Source organism: Podarcis filfolensis, assembly GCF_964270895.1.
Source record: "Podarcis filfolensis genome assembly, chromosome: 2".
NCBI classification, from domain to species: Eukaryota; Metazoa; Chordata; class Lepidosauria; order Squamata; family Lacertidae; genus Podarcis; species Podarcis filfolensis.
In genome coordinates this window covers 25,563,723-25,581,016 of record NC_139605.1, presented here as the reverse complement: position 1 = coordinate 25,581,016, position 17,294 = coordinate 25,563,723, and the positions used below count along the sequence as shown (strand labels likewise).

The following is a 17,294-nucleotide window of genomic DNA, read 5'->3' as shown; positions in this document are numbered from 1 at the left end:
GGACAGCTGCATATTCCTGCATTGCAGGGGGTTGGACTAGATGATTCTCCTTCCAACGCTACAATCCTATGATTCTATGAACTTTGCGGCGCAATATGCTAGTATTGATATCTTTTCTTCTCCTTCAGCGTTTACTTCTTTAAAAGAAATCAATTTCTGAACGGGGAAATGTCAGACAAGCATAATATAAGAGGTCGCACAAATTGCTTTCCAAGCTTTGTGCTGCAGACACTTGTGGACCCAATCCTTCTAAGCTCTTAATTCATGAAGTAGTTGAAATATAGCCTCACTGTATTGTAGTATGGCTTGGCAACTTGTAGGAACGCCATGCCCTTTCAATGCCTATTCAGTTATTCCTTCATTCATATATATAGAGAGTCAGTGGTTTTTTCTAAAAAAATTTTTTAGGGGTACTCTCATTTTCCTACTCATATTGAAATACTGCCCTCAGCGAGGCCAAAGTTAGATTCACAAAATGTTTAGGGGTATGTGTACCCCTGTGTACCCCCCCCAAAGAAAAGCACTGTATTAAGTCCTTTCAAAAGTTTTCAGTCTCACTGTTTGCAGGCATAAAGGTTAAGGCCAAAGGAATAATTTTGCTAAATTAATGACAGCACTGCCTAGCTGACCCACATGCTGCCAAGCCATGCTCGCCTTTATCGTTGTGCGCTATTTCAACAATGCAGAGGTCGAATAGATACAGTAAACAACTTTTATTGTCAGTTATTAATAGATGCACCACACTAATAATTCAGCAGGGTTTTGATTTGCTTCCGAGAATACAAAATGGGTTTCAATCAACCCCCTTTTCTTCAAAGAAAATCAACCTCCTTTTCCTCTTCAGTTGCAATCTGTAGAGCATTAGTTACACTTGTAGAGTTATGTGGCATCCCGTAGAGTGAAGCAGCTCTCAGGCAACCTCCCATCACAAAATGCTGCTCACCTTGTAGACTTGGCGTTTCTGCATAGTTTGGAGTCATCTGAATGGCTGAGCAGTTGAATCGGTTACATAAAATGTCATTAAAAAAAGAAAAGGGAAGAACCTGGAAGCCGAGGCTTTGGGAAAATACTGGAAAATGTATTTTAGCAGCATGATATCTTGTGTTTCTTCTGTTTTCCTTCACAACATTCATTTCTATTCTTATTTTTCTGGGCATGGCATGGATACACAACCCATCCTCACACGATCTTCTGTTCTCAGGAATTGTTTTCACAGAATCTCGTGCCCCCATTTTGTTCGTGGGACTACTTTTGATCTAGCAGGGGCATCTGCTAATGTAAGACGAGAGGGTTTCCCCCCCCCCCTTCTGATTCCTCCTTCAGTCCTCCCTGCCACCTTCCAGTCCATCAGCCCTATGAAATGGATATTCAGGTGGGGGGTGGGGGGCTGCAGGGAGCTGCATTGAAAGAGAGAGTTGGCAAAGAAAGAAAGAAAATCACATCTCCTTCTCATGCATTAGTTTATGCCTCTGTTGCATCAGAAGCCATTCTTCAGAATGGTAGCATTGGATTTCACCCCATGAAAATTATTGCAGTGACTGGCCTCTGTGGCCCACAATAATAGCATTTTTAAATTCTTAGAAACAGGATGCCTGCTACTTTTTAATGCAGTAGAAGTCATTCCAAGGAAGGGAGCTCTAATGTTGGTTTTGAACTTTGCTGATCAGCCACTGAGGATTCACCTTGTCAAAGACGAGCATCCTTACCTAGGAGCAGGGTGGCAGCTGTACTGTTTATTCACAAGTAGGCTATTGCTTCATCTTATCGGCTGTGTCTTGAGTGCCCTTCTCATGCTTTACTAGTGCAACACCTTTTTTGTATGGTGAGATGGATTAGGACAAAAGCAAAACTAATTCTTGGGCTCTATGAAAGGCAGAATTGAGTTGGGGTATGTGGAAGGGGTCTTGGCAAAGGGCTTCCTTATCTGCCTGAAGAAACAGGTCTCCTAGCACCACAGTGCCTCCAACTCAGCTACGCTCTGAGAAATGCCACTTTGAAAGTTAGCCACAGGGCGATGGAGGCTAGTGGTCCAAGAGGCACTTTGGTCAGGGTGGTCAGTACCTTATGTAAGTTCCACGAGGGACATCTGTGTACTGGATAAGGCACCAGCAAGGACGCCTCTCTCAAAAAATGCAGTATGTGCAGACGACAGGGAAGCCTTGCCTAGTTTGGATAGCATAGAGGAAAGGGCATTTTAAGGTCGTCAAGTCTTGTTCAGGTACAGTCCGGAGGAATATTAATAGCCAAGAGATTCCCACTGTGGACCAGTCTATGTATTTTTGCTTGCACCACTGCGCAAATGCTTTGCAAGTGGCTGGGGTTTGGGGCAGGGCGGTTCTTGAAAATGGTGGAGTTCCTCCCATTAACGTTAAAAGTTATTTCCACTTTGGGGCTGAAGAAGGTGGAGCAGACTCTTCCAGGGCCACCTTTAAAAAGAAAGGGGGTTCTTGCTCTCACGGTAGATTCTTCTAAAGTGATTCCCTTGCCCGAGCCTTTTAAGAGACCGACTTTGGCAGAGTGGGACATAACTGTTAACCAAGTAAAAAGTCCTCAGCAGCCCCACATTTCAAACTGCAGGCCTGCATGGATGGATGAACTCACTAAAACCTTGGAGATAGATCAGCACGTCATTTCGATGCATTCAGATGCAGTGCCAAAACAACCCAGCGAAAAGAAGGGAGAGATTGCTCTCCAGCGCCTTTGTGGTTCTAGCAATTTAATTTGCAGATCAATGGCTTCCCTTTCCTGGGGGGCCAGGGCCTCTCTAATGCGGTCCCCCCAGCCTATGGCAGACTTAAGGTTTGGTCCCGATAAGTTTGGGGATTTACTTAGGAAATGAATGAGGGTCTAGGAAGTGGGGGTTTTTTTCCTGATACCACTTTAGATGCTTCAGTCTTTACAGCCAAAAATATGTAGTGGCCAGACAGTATCTCTGGTTGACATATTGGACTGTAGATAACAATTTCAGGATGCATATTATGAAAATTGTGCATTGGCTGCCTACTGTTTAGCAGCAGGGAAATGCAAAACGGTGAGATATCTGGACACATGCAAGCCCTACAAGATAATACGGGAGGGAATAAACTGTCCTTTTGTCATTTTTGGCGGTGGCATCACTTGTGAAGGTTTTTGTGCTCTTGTCCTACTACGTCCACTGCTCTGGATTCCCCCCTTCCCCAGCTGGATGCTCACATTGTCATTGTCTGTGACCCCCTGCAGCTATTCAGTACCAACTAAACAGTTAATTAGAAATTATCTAATTAGTCATTAGGATTAGCTCAGCAGTATTAACTGCTGCCTGTTCTGCCTTTTTTAAAAAAAAAATTAACTTGGGAATGTGCTGCAGGACACAACTGCTTCCTAGCCAGTCCACCAACATGGCAAGTTTTATGCATTTCAGTAGCACTCCACAGGTTTGCTGCATGTGCAAATTATATTATTTTATATGTGCAAATAGTTTGGAGGCTTTAAGTGACTACTTATTTCTGAAGTTCTGCATGCATCCCATACCTTTTTTCCGTTGGCTTCTCACTGTACCACTTGACACCTTGCGCTTCACTGACCTTCGCTAGCTTACTGTGTTTGGTTGGGGACCAGCTCCTTTCTAGTCTACTGCAGTTGCAAACCACACAACTTCATATCTTACAGATAATTTGCTTAGAAATGGAGAGGTGGAAAGGTATGATTCTCACTGAAGGTGCAAGAAGAGCCCAGGTTGAAATCAAAGATGGGACTTCTGGCTGGCCACTATAGGAAACTGAATGCTGGATGTACTAGGGCCCTTCTGAACAACCAGGCCATTCCATGGGTTCATAGATTAACTTAAGAGGAGTACCTAAAATATGAAGACCCAGGGAAAGGTTATCCTTCAGAAAATTGTCTTTGAACCTTCTGAATAGGCAGTAGATCAAGCACTCCCAGCTAGCACCACAAAGCTAGGACCTAGAGTTCCTGATAAAATTTGGATTCAGCCCTTAATTCACCATTGTCTTAAAGAGCTTGATCCCAAACAGATAATTTTCTTAAAATGTGTTGATTAAACAAAAATCAACACCATGTACTATTAAATTACCAGTGCCATAGGTTAAATAAGTCAACACCAGTTCAGTAATTCCAAATTTTCAGGCAAAAAATTTATGAGGGTATGGTAACCTTGACATGCACGTTTTACTATTAATTCAAGCACTGCGTGTCTAAGATGATTTTCCCCAGTTGATAATTATTTGTCGGTGGTGATTAATTTTGATTTGGACAACAATCCAGAAGGACACCAATTTGAATTTTGAGAGTTTTCCTGTCACCAGCTGCCTCCATGCAGTCTCCCAACTATCTTTCAAACACTGTCGCATTTCAGAGACTGCAGACGTTCACTGAACTGCAAGGGTCATTTCTCTAGAGCAGAGCACAAATGGCCTCTTGACATTAATAGTGGCCATTTTACCAAATTTCTCAGTGGGGTAGAAATTCTCCAATAGTCTTTTGGGCTGGGGCTCGCCATTTGTCGTTGCAGTAGCACAGCTTCCCTGTCTTTCAGTCTCTCCACCTCTTTTCCCTTCTTTCTTTGCTGCTGCATGTTGGACCATTTGGAACATCCTCCATGATATTCCAGGTCAAATCTCATTCCAAGTTACTGTGTTTGTGTGGCAGGGAAGGGTTGTTAAATGGTCCCTGCCATTAAAAAAAAAATTGCTGGAGAAAATTCTGCAAAGTGGCCTTCTTTTGCAAAGGGGGTGATAAAAAGAAAAGCCTTGGCGCTCAGTGTTCATTTCCCACCTGGCTTTCCTTTAAGCACTTCTCAGACTTTGGAGTTTTTAAAAAAGGCATTCTGAGCACAACCTGACTTCAGCTAATGATAGGGAAATTCTTAACAAGCAGAAATCATGTGTGGGTGTCCTGCTTCTGCCCCACTGTTGCCTTGGTCATTAAGCCAGCATTCAGTTGAAGCATTTCTTGTTAAAAGACGGGCTTATTGGTTGTAGCCTGTTCGTGAGTTACACCTATCCATGCAGGAGATCTGCATTGGTATTTGATGTTTGAAATCTACCAAGGCATCGGGAGATAAATCATATTAAGGATGCTGTCTTCTCTGCAAAGGCAAATGAGCCTGTCCTCGAAGGGTGAGGAGCAATGTGCCTCTGCCTCCATCCTGGCAGTCTTCCCAGAAGTGACTTTCACTCACAGTCCTTTCCTTATTTAAGACGGAGATACTGGCAATAACATAATCCTGCAGAATAAAAATAGTGGCTCCCTCTTTCTTAAAGCGCCAGGCAGGTTGCAGAAGTACTCCTGCGCAAGAACAAGCCAAGCTGCTTCTGATGGACGTGAGCTGCTCCCACAGAAGCAGCTGGCGGTGCAGGATTCAGCCCCAGGAGGCACTTGAGAGACCCTGTTTAACACCACAGCTCTAAAGTGGGCTGAGTTGTTTGTTTGTTGTTAAAGGAGTTTGGATCATGTGGTTTTCCACATGCCCACTTTAGGTTCAACTGTCTTCCCCTCACCCACCCTTCTCCAACTCCCCCCCCAAAAAAAAACACCTCTTAGTGCTGTTACTGTCTTGCTGGTGTGAAATTGACAACCTGGGACATTATTCATGACTGCAGGGATTAAGATGCTACTTGGTTCTTTAACTGTAATAGGAGGATAGATTCTAGGTGGGATCAACAGACATCTGAGATTGGAAGAGCTACCAGAGAAGCTGGCAGTTTTAGTGGAACCTTTCTAGTAAATATTTGCACCTAAACAAAGCCAGACACTGAGACCTAGGAGGGAATTAGGCATTGGTCCTTAGGATGCTCCAGGGCCTTGGAGGTTCCAGGAGTTTATGGTGTGGAATAATCCAAGGACAGCAGGAGCACAATTTCCTCTATTTCCAATGCCCAGGCTAGGAATACTGCTGCTTCTGCAGCCAACCTGGAACCAGGCACACTCAGGCGAGTAGGCTTTGGGGGGAACCCCAAAGTCTGCAAGAGCAAAATAAAAGAATAAATAAATTAAAATGGCCGAAGGAGTGGACGGAATCCTGAACAATGAGTACCCTTGCACTGCAACTTTTTTTTTGCAGGTCCCACTGGTTAATTCATATTTCTAAGACCTTCTCCAGTGCATGAGCCATGAAGCCTCATCTCTTTGCTGTTTCCTCAGTTGAACACACAGGACTATATCACTTCATGTCCTACACATGAAGTTGGTTTATTTGGCCTGTATTCAGTTAACCTGGTAAGCTAGCAAAAGGCAATTCAGGGGCTCCCGCTAGTGCCATGGGTCTTCCCCCCCCCCCACCTTTCTCCACGCTTCATGCATCTCCCCCAAAGTCACTTGGCAGAGTCAGGAGAAACCCCAGAGCAGCTCAAGGGAGGCAGGGAGGAGAGGGGGAAAAGATTGCGCTGACAGAATGCTCAGAAGAGCGTGGTGCTGAATTCCTCCCTTGTGGGGGAATCCTTTAATGGTGGAGACAGAAAGAACTACCTTGTTTTAGACTTGTCTCAGAGACCACGGTCATCTCTGAGTCTTGCAGTACCAAGATCTAAATCACAGTTTAGTCACACAGTCCGTCATCTTCAGTCAGTCACAATTTTCCCTCAGTGGAATGGGAATAATTATTACTACTTAGTCTGGATGTGTGCCAATCCTATTGGAATGTTGTAAAACTATGCTAAAGCCCATGCCTTAAAAAAAAGGCAAAACAAAGAACCTTTTTCTTCCATGAACCTTGTCCACTAAGATGGCAGCTTCTAAGAAATGGTGGGCTTGTGATGATAAGCTGCTGTTTGCCTTCTTCCCCTTAAAGGTCATGCCACCTGGTTTTTTGCATACCATCGTACTGCTTTAAAAATGCTATTTCTGTAAGTGATAATGAGTGACATAATTCTTGGCTTGATCATTTCCAAGAAGTATCCTTTACCTATTCAGAGATTAAGAGTTCTCAAGAGAATAAGGCAAATTTAGGGTCATGAATTTTAAAAGTGGACCTATTTCTGGGGGAAAAAATAGAATATTCTCTTCTCTCATTTATTGTTTTAGTCTTAAACTTCCTTGAGGATTGCAACAATCTGTTGTTGTGCTGCCTCCATGCTTTGCGGAGCTGCTGTATCCTACGCATGGCCATCTGTCAAAACAGCAGTGACAAAATGAATTAATCTGAATTGCAGATGTGTTAATGAGCCCCTTTGAAGGGCTTAAGCTTGTTTTAATTAAAAGCAAAGCAGAACAGGGTCGAGGCTTTCTAAAGCTTTTAAAATATTGCAGGTTTTTTAAAAAAATATTTGGATTTTATTTTCAGTCACACAATAGATAAAAAGCAGCACGTGAAGCTATTCCTTCATCCACAATTAAACAGGCTTGGGGAAAATCTGAGCACCACGTAACTAAGGAAATGCTGATGAGGCAGCCTTTAAAAATGGAGTAATTGTGTAACAGGAGGAGTGTTTACCCATTTTATGGCTAGGAAACAAAGCACCTACATTTAAACACCCACAATCTTTGTTAGTTTTGGCCATCTTACCAAAAACAGGCCTCTGTTGATGACCAAGAGGCACAGTTGTTGCAGAGCTTGCTCATTTATTTATTTTACTAGTTCAGTTCTAAACTTCGGATCATGGTTGTGTTGTCTAGAGGTCTTCGGGCCTTTTCTGTTCCTTATTTCTATATGATTCCCAGGCATAAGCTTAACATAGGTTCAAGTGTAAAGACCTTAAAATTGTTCTTTGTGCCTGGCAGGCCAAAATATATGTATTCTAGCTATTGAGGTACAGTAAGAGCTTCGAGGTACTGAAATACATTGTTTTATTTTGGGTACACTGGGGTGGGCTAAAGGGTGAGAGCTAAAGTATCTCTCCCTCGAATAACAAACTCGGGTTGTGAGTGCTGCCGTCATGATTTGAAGCCAAAACCCAGAAATATATTGGAATATTTGGGGAACCCCAGTGATGGCAGAAGTACAACCAGCCTGTTCATTCATTCATTCATTCATTCATTGGGGTGGGGAGCACAACCTAAGGTGGAGTGTTGTGGAGGAAGGCATGGCCTTCAGACCGACAAGAACCCTGAACAGGAGTGGTCCTGATAGAACGTGAGGATTGGATGTTGTGTTGCAGATCACACTTGTGTATTTTGACCCTGATAACGGGAAGCCACATTATGTGAATATCCAATATGTGTGCCAATAACAAAACCTTCATGCTATAAGGAGTTGTTGGTTAACTTAATACGTGCATCATCTTAGACTTGCATGAACAGATGTGCATGATGAAATACAGTAATGGTAGAATCCGATTTTCAACTACCACATGTATTTGGTTTAAGTAGATGCTCTAGAAACACAAGGCAAAACTTTACTCAACCTCCTGCTGCTACTGGTTAGCTTTGGTTTTAAAAGTAGCACCATAAGCAGCAACTTAATGAAAAGCATTCAGTATAATTTTCTTGCGTGTATAGGTTTTGTTTCCTAATCCACAAGATAAGTCTGTTGTCAAACGTCTGTGCACTAAAAAAAAGGCAAATATTTCCTAGTTTTTCTGAAACCCAGTCTGAATGTATTTACAGTGATGCATATTCTATTCTGGTCAACTGTTTCCCACATCAGATAAGGCCAGTATTGTATACACCTGGCAAAACAGGTAGGTCTGTTCTAATCCTTAGCAGCTGCAGTCTTTTCTGTAATAGTAAGGGCATGAAAGCTGAATCAGAGCTGTTATCAGTCAACGCTAAACTGAAATGAACAAACAAGAAAGCAAAATCCCATTAAGCTTTGCAAAATGTTAAAATTAATATTCACAGCTATGTCACCTTCGCCTGCGACTGGACTGAGCAAGGGTGAAAGAGAGAGAGAAATCAATTCCACGAATTTTGGAGAATGTAAGAATGAGCCGAGAGCTTTATATCTGTCTTGTTGTCCATCTTGTGGTAGTGTCTGTGATTGGGGGGGCAATTCATACGGGTCAGGTGGGCTTGGAGGGTGAAGCATGATGGGCACTGACGGTTTCATATGCCTTCTTCAAATGTTCCATTGCCAAAGAGCAAGAAGGGAAGAATCTTGTTGTGTTGTGTAAGCTTTACCTGAATAGCGATTGGATAGGGGAGGGTTACCTGTATCCATCTGGGATCATTCTTTCTCATCAGCTGTTCAAAACTCTTTCTATTACTTTTGCAATGAAGCCCTTGAGAGAGTGGCAGTAATGAGCCAACACGGATTGCCCTCAAGCCACCACTGGTTTTAGAAATGCTACTTATGTCACGGGGTGGGGTTAGAATTAAGAAGTAGTTGTGCTAAAACGCACAATTTTTTCCATTATTTTTTTTTTTTGTGGGGGTCTGCAGTCAAAATTTTAATTAAGTTAGATTTGAATTAAGTATTTTATGACTATTCGCAGCAGCATCTGAGTGTGCTAATCAGTCTACAAACACTGATTTACAATTTGATGAAACAAATAAATTAAAATAAACCCTGCTGTGGTGGAAAAGAAATCATACTGTGGTAAATAGGCAAACAAAGGGATGCGGGTGGCGCTGTGGGTTAAACCACAGAGCCTAGGACTTGCCAATCAGAAGGTCGGCAGTTTGAATCCCCACTACAGGGTGAGCTCCCGTTGCTCGGTCCCTGCTCCTGCCAACCTAGCAGTTCGAAAGCACGTCAAAGTGCAAGTAGATAAATAGGTACCGCTGCAGTGGGAAGGTAAACGGTGTTTCTGTGCACTGCTCTGGTTCACCAAAAGTGGCTTAGTCATGCTGGCCACATGACCCGGAAGCTGTACGCCATCTCCCTTGGCCAATAAAGCGAGATGAGCGCCGCAACCCCAGAGTTGGCCATAACTGGACCTAATGGTCAGGGGTCCCTTTACCTTTACCTTTACCTTTACTGTGTTCGGGCTTCACAGATGTCTTCCGATTTATGTGGCTAGTTTTTGCCACTGCCACATGTTGCATACTAGGCTCTATATTCACATATAGGAAAAATGCCAGTCGCGTGTTTGTAAGATACATAGCAAGAGCAAGTCTTGTGCAACAGCAACCAGTGGCTGATCATCAGTAATCTTATGAGTTCAGGATCACCCGGTTTGCCCAATCCTAAACACGCAGAAACAATATGTGCCGGTCAGAACTAGGAATGAGCTTTGGTTGGCTGGCAGTCTGATCAACTCCTAATGTCAGCCATTAAATTGGGCCCATCAGTGCAAAAGTCTTCAAAAAGAATTTTGTCCCACTTTTGTTTGTGTTGTGCTGTATGTTGTGCATGTGTGTGTTTGTGTTTCAAAGTGTTGTTGTCCTCTTAACATAGCATTTTGTCCAGAATGCAGTTTTGGATTATATCAACCTTAATGAAAGAAAGGGGGTATTAGAAGCTTCCTTGCCTTGTTCCCTTGTACTGTATTGATTTAAAGCCCTGGCTGAAAAGTATAGCTTCGGGGTCACACATGCTGGCTTTTCGATTGGATTGGATTGTTTCAAACCAAATTTATCATTAAGTGTTCTAGCCATAGGGTACAACAATTAAAATTCACAACAGCAGGGGGATAAACAATAATTGTGCAGGCAAAGCCGTAAAAGAAAGATTCCATGAAATACACAAGGATCGATGAACGAATCTTTAAGTGGAGTGAGTGACTAAGCATACAAATCCTGAACAGTAATACTGCAGCAAGAGCACCCTTCTTAACCTTGAAAATGTCAACTCCCTTACATAAAATCACATCCGTATGAACAAAAGTCCGTGTAAACTGTCACTGTAGTCGTCATGAAACAAGCTGCCCTGTTTACCAGACTGCTACCTTTACAATTTAAGAATAGCTCTCTGATGAGCTGGAGCCCCAAACAGAGGAGCATTGTTCAAGATGACATCTAATTCATCCTCTCCAGCTTGAACCTTACAAAGATCGTGATGATAATGTGGTATATATGTTGTTCAAGAGAACAGAGCCTGAAACAATAGATTTGTATCTGAACAAGAAACAGAAGGCAACGCTTTGGCTGCAGATGGGAAGCACTGTAGAGTTGACAAATGGAAAGGTGTGAGGAGATGCTGAGACAAAAAGTGTTCCACGCTGGAGTGCCCAGCAGAAGCTCTTTTGCCTCTATCAGACAAGCTGTGTATTCTCAACTGGTTTGGCCCGGGCTCCGACGTGAGTCACTGGACAGAACCTTTGCCATCTATCTCTGGTTTCTTTTGCTTTGGTTGTCTAAAGCCAATGATAAATACCAATTAACTTAGGATGCGGTCCACCTCGTGTCAGAGGTTAGTGTCAGAGTTCGCCAATTTTAATGCAATTGAGCTTGCATTGTTTTCACTGCGCTGCCGCAAGAAGGCAAGAGTCACCGTTTCCAGCAAACCAGCCTTCAAGCAACTATGGCTTAACTGAGTCCAATTATAGTCTTCCACGATATTTATCACCTTATTATTCTGTAATTGTATTTAGAAGATTGTTAAGCCATGGCTCAGTGCACTAATACATGGGAGTTTTAAAAATATCTTAGCTTAATAAACACTGATCAATTAAGATGAGAGTGCATACAAAATGTGCACACAGATCAATGGCTGTAAAACATTACAGAAACTAGCAGATGTCTGCCTTGTTTCATTTCTATACTTTTTGTTTATGCATTTGTTTGGTGTTCCTGCTTGAATAAACCCTCTGTTGTGAGCCATTGAAAAAGGATAGCAGCTCAGAAATCTCAGCCAAACCCCTTTTAGGGAGGTTAAACTGTGAGTTCAGTTCTGACAGCATAGCACCTGCTTGGTGTAATATAATCAACAATACACAGAACCTACAGTACTTGTATTTAAGCTGATTTAAATTCATTAGCTTCCCACCAACATCCCAGTCAAAGTACAGTAACTTGACTTTCTAAGTGAAAATGTCGAGAAGCTCCTTGGTGCTTCCACGAGCCAGGTGTGTTCAGTCGATGGCAGCTTTCATCCACAGAGCTGATGGGAATTATAATGGTATGATTGTGGATCCAACAATAAGCAAAACCTGCTTGATGTCATGAATGTGGCAGAGCACGGAATTGGAAGTACAATCCCATCTAGAACAGGTTGATCTCCATCTCCTTGAGATTGAGTTTCAGTTTATTGGCCCTCATCCAGACAATTACTGATTCTGGGCACTGGCTCAGCACTTCAATGGCCTCTGCTAAATCCAATGAAAAGGAGAGAGAGATGGAGAGAGAGGGGTGAACATTTTAAACATCACAATGGCTCCTTTTTCCAAATCCCCAAATCTACCAGCAGTTTCATGTAGGGACAAGATGGAACACTGCATTTGAGCCATCTCTCTCTGGTTGGTGTTTCATTTAGGATCATTTCAGTTTCTGAATGAGTCTTTGATCATGGAGAAACAAAAGAGACACCTGGAAATTCAGGGTTGACACAGATTCTACTGATACGATGCTGGGAACATAGATGCAGCTATTTGATGTTATTATTATTAACCAGGCCCACCTCTCACCATAATTCTGTGCAGATTTGATTATGAAAGCTTCAAATTTAGTTTCACAATTGGTGCGACTTAGTGCTGGCTCATTCTGCCAGTGGACCATAATACAAATTGATGAGTCAATCATGTTTTAATTGTCTTTTGTCTAAGTATTATTTTAAGTGGATTCATCATTTCACAGATTTGGGATAGGAGTGAGTACCATTGTACCCTTTTTGTCCTTGATCTAGGAAAATTCTTTGTCACAGTCTCATAGCACATACTCTAGATCAGTGATGGCCAAACTTGGCCCTCCAGCTGTTTTGGGACTACAATTCCCATCATCCCTGACCACTGGTCCTGTTAGCGAGGGATGATGGGAGTTGTAGTCCCAAAGCAGCTGGAAGGCCACGTTTGGCCATCACCGGACTAGATGGACTTCTACGTTTTGGACTCCTTTATCTGGGCTTTCTCTGATTGGACAGCCTTCAGGGTTGAATGCTGTCTTTGATAGGAAGCTTCTCCTTCAGCTCCACTAAGCAGAGCAGTTGCTTTATTCACATGTTGGGTTTCAGCGGCCCTAAACATTATTTTACTATAATCACACATATTTAACACATGTTTCTGGCTTTCCAAAATAATGTTGAATGTATTTTGGGGTCTTGAAAAAAAATAATTAAAAGAATGTGTTTATGTTTGTGTTTTAATGGAAATTGGATATCTGGTCTTTTGAAGAGTTCTTTTTTTACCTTTAAGTATACATCATGGAAAGGTTTTATGCATAGACATACCAAAATTAATCAAAGTGCTACAGTCCCCTACAACCCAATAAATAGTAAATGTATTTGAAGTTGTCCCCTGGTGTTAGTTCATAGGCAAAATTAATTTTGCATTTTAAAATAATTAATAACCCGGTTCAAATATGCATCACCTTTGTTAATTGCATTTGACGCTTAGGGCTTTGGTGCATTTTACATTTAATTGTTGACACCTTCTGGAATGTCGGTGCAACTGGCTTTTGCTGTAGCTTATCTCTATATTTCAGTGGTTAATGTGGTACCTTGTATGGGATGTTTGGCCCATAGAGTAAATCCCTTACCCTAGGAAACTGTGGCCAATAATTAGCAAATATTGCATGCTGTTGCGAAAATAATCATAAAGCACCACCATATACCAAAAATGTCTTCTATAAATATCTCATTTAATCCATAATTAGATAAAAATCGAAGCACACCATGTTAGGAAGAAAAGTTTAATGCAATGCGGTGTGTGGCAGCTCTGGAAAAGACAAATGCCAACCTATGGATCATTAGGAAAGGGGCTGAAAATAAAACTGCTAATAATATCGTAATGCCATTATACAAATATGTGGTGCATCCACACTTGGAATTCTATGTTCTGGTTGCCACACCTCAAAAAGGATATCGTAGAACGGGAAAGGTTTCAGGAGAAGGTAAGCAAAACCATTAAAGGGATGAAGCAACTCCCCTATGAGAAAAGGTTGGAGCACTGGGGACTCTTTAGAAAAGGCGAGGAAGAAGGGACATGATAAAGGTAAAGGGTAAAGGGACCCCTGACCATTAGGTCCAGTTGTGGCCAACTCTGGGGTTGCGGCGCTCATCTCGCTTTACTGGCCGAGGGAGCCTGCGTACAGCTTCCAGGTCATGTGGCCAGCATGACTAAGCCGCTTCTGGCGAACCAGAGCAGCGCACAGAAACGCCCTTTACCTTCCCGCCAGAGTGGTACCTATTTATCTACTTGCACTTTGACGTGCTTTTGAACTGCTAGGTTGGCAGGAGGAGGGACCGAGCAACAGAAGCTCACCCCATCGTGGGGATTCGAACCGCCGACCTTCTGATCGGCAAGTGCTAGGCTCTGTGGTTTAACCCACAGCGCCACCCGCGTCCCAAAGGGGCATGATAGAGCAGCATAAAATTACGTACGCTGTGGAGAATGTGATTAGGGAGAGTCCCCCCCCCCCCAGAGTCCAGCGCCATCCAGTGAAACTCCTTGTTGGGAGATTCAGGACAAAATAAATGGGGAGAGCACTGTTGCACTTAGGTCCCACTTAAAGGTTTCCCTGTGGGTATCTGGTATAAGAACAGGATGCTGGGCTCAGTGGGCCTTTGACCTGATCCAGCATGGCTCTTTTTACCTTCTTATCATGTAACCAAATCTGATCGCTTGATAAAGGCAAAAGCTGGGTGAGTAGAAATGGTTCCAAAGCGGTAGCTGAGAAGGGAAACCACAGAACCGCGCACGCACAGTCACCTAAAAGTGCCCAAAGATTTTATGAGGGAACAGTTCAGTGCCCCCCCCCCGGGGGGGGTAATCGTATTTCACCTGGAGTATGTTTGCAAGTGACTATTTGGTGTAGGATAGTGGTGGCCAAACTTGCTCCTCCAGCTGTTTTGGGACTACAATTCCCACCATCCCTGACCACTGGTCCTGTTAGCTAGGGATGATGGGAGTTGTAGTCCCAAAGCAGCTGGAGGGCCAAGTTTGGCCATCACTGGTGTAGGACTACTGCTACAACTTTTTGACATTAATATGATGGCCAGGACATGCTCTTTTGAGGTCACATAATGAAGCCAGCTTGCTGAATGTAAGCAGGTCTGGTTATGGTCATTGGGCAGACATGAACTTGACGCAAGTAATGTTTAAAACAAATGCAGGTGTATAGAAGAGAGAAGCTCCTAATAATTTCATTGGGGCTTACGCAAGAGTGGTTTTGTAAGGGTTATGCCCAGTTGTTCCAGCTATTTCTAGCATTATTCAATAGCAGTAATGCTGACAAAAAGAAATAATGTCGCGCAGATGTCAATTATTACAACAGCCGTTGCAGCGCAGAGCTCTTGATTTGTTCTCCTCTCTCCGGCCTTATGAAAAGAAAATCAACTGTTTTATGTTACTAATGGAGTTACACTCTTTTATAGACCCTCATTTGTATAATGACAAAAGTCTATTTGCTCGTGATTTCCAAAAAGGACCCTGGATTTATTACTAACAACAGATGAGTTCTAATACTGCAGTGCTAGGCAAACGTCTGATTTGCATCCAGTCGCAAACCTAAAACGAAAACTATGCCTAATAACATGATTGATCTGAAACTGTTTAGCATAATCGCAAAATCCCGAAAGGTGCTTCAGTATTTCTTGGTGGCGGGCCTCATTAAAGTCCGTAAGCAAAAGAAGGAAATATCCAGTAAAGCAGCAAGAAAATATTGAGGAACAGCATTCCCGGTTTAACACTAAAATATGACTTCAAAACTATGGATCTGAGAGATTAACAGACCTTACTTTCCTTGCCCAGGATTCTAATTTCCCAGTGGATCCTCTAACCTCCTCCTCATATTTGCACTTCTCTTTTGCAGAGGAAATAGTAGGTTGCATTTGGTTCCCACTCCTCTCAGTCTTTCTTTTAAATATACTACTAGGAAGTTACAAACCTGGTGCCTTCAGGTTTGTGAGAATATTATATCAGAAGGGTATTATAGCAACTATTCCACCAACCCAGAATCTCAGGTTGGTGCTGTTCTAAACCAGAAAAGAGGAGCGGAGCAATGGCACAAAGCAAATGCCTCAAAAGCAAGACCATTGCTTTGATTTGTCAGCTGCAAGGGCCGAGAGACAGCATGGTTACTGGAATCCCCTTCATCTGGTGTGAACAGTATTCAGGAATCCAGGAATCCCTGGCATGCGCAGGCAAGGGGCAGGATATGTAATGGACATGTACAGACAAATGCAATATTGTTTTGACATGACTTTCTCTGGTACCTTAAGCCAGTAGGGGCCAGGGGGACTGTGTGGTGGGGTATAAATAAATAAAAAGTATATACATAAAGGTTTATTTCCCATGCAACCCTGTGGAGCTTGGTATGATGCAGAGTTCCTCCCAAGATCAAAGGCAAGTTGTTGGGTCTTTCCTTTCACAGCTGTCCCCCATCTGTCCAGGGAAATCCCCAGAGGCCGATCCATTTTATAATAGGACATCATAGATAGCTACACATGCATTTTGAGAATTATGTAATGTGGTGCCATTCAGCGTAAGTAAAATGGTCTGCTTAGAAGGGGATTTCATTGTGTATATGTGCTTTTTTCAAGTCAGCTCTGTGGTAAAGCATTAATTCTTCCTATTTTCTTGCAGTTCCAGATTATCAAGAGCAGGATATTTTTCTATGGAGGAAAGAGACTGGATTTGGATTTAGGATTCTTGGTGGAAATGAGCCTGGAGAACCTGTAAGTATTTTGACATTTTTAGGCTTGTTTTACCTTTTTTATCTCTTTACCCCGGAATTTCCAGATCTGCATTCGCCAGAATACGTGTCCAATAATATTTCATCTGCATCCTTTCAGCCAATTGATTTTAAAAACAAGCAAAACCAGATCAGAGTGCTATGCTATGTTCTGAATAGCTAAGGTTACGAAGAGTGTTGATCTTTGTTCACATAGAGGTCTATTTCTGCTATCAACTGGCTTAGACCCTCAAGCTGTTTTGCAGCAGCTACTGACCAGAACGTCAACAGATGTTAGCAACTTTGGGCTGCTTTGATTTAGGTCACACTCGAGCCAAGGCTTCTGATCTTATTACCAGTCCCTTGAGCTGAATAAATACAGTCTCATTCAGCAGGACTCTCCAAGAAAATGAATGTCATGTTAAATAGAGGAGGAAAGGCACAATCATGGGTAAAGGAACGGAAGTCTAGAGATTTGCCCTAGTAATGATCTGCTGAGCCTTTCTCTGAATCTCAGGATCAAAATTCTAGAATTCGTTTCCCCAGGGCAATGTCATACAATGCATATATTTTTTGAAGAAGGGTGTCACTTTTGCATTCATAGGGAAATATGAAAGTGACTTGTATCAAGTGGGCCAATGCCCCATCTAGCC

The 17,294-nt window shown here is 42.6% G+C and overlaps 1 protein-coding gene across 49 annotated transcripts in view; it reads left to right on the top strand.

The window, feature by feature from the left end:
- MAGI1 (membrane associated guanylate kinase, WW and PDZ domain containing 1) overlaps window positions 1-17,294 on the top strand; it is a 458,236-nt gene that overhangs the window by 415,268 nt on the left and 25,674 nt on the right. For 27 of the 49 annotated variants that reach the window (XM_083600318.1, XM_083600316.1, XM_083600348.1 and 24 more), the window contains 2 exons: window positions 8,776-8,853; window positions 16,554-16,645. In XM_083600318.1, the coding sequence (XP_083456444.1) occupies window positions 8,776-8,853; window positions 16,554-16,645 (170 nt within the window). The remainder of the gene's footprint in view (window positions 1-8,775; window positions 8,854-16,553; window positions 16,646-17,294) is intronic. The other 22 variants (XM_083600323.1, XM_083600324.1, XM_083600336.1 and 19 more) reach the window with 1 other exon arrangement.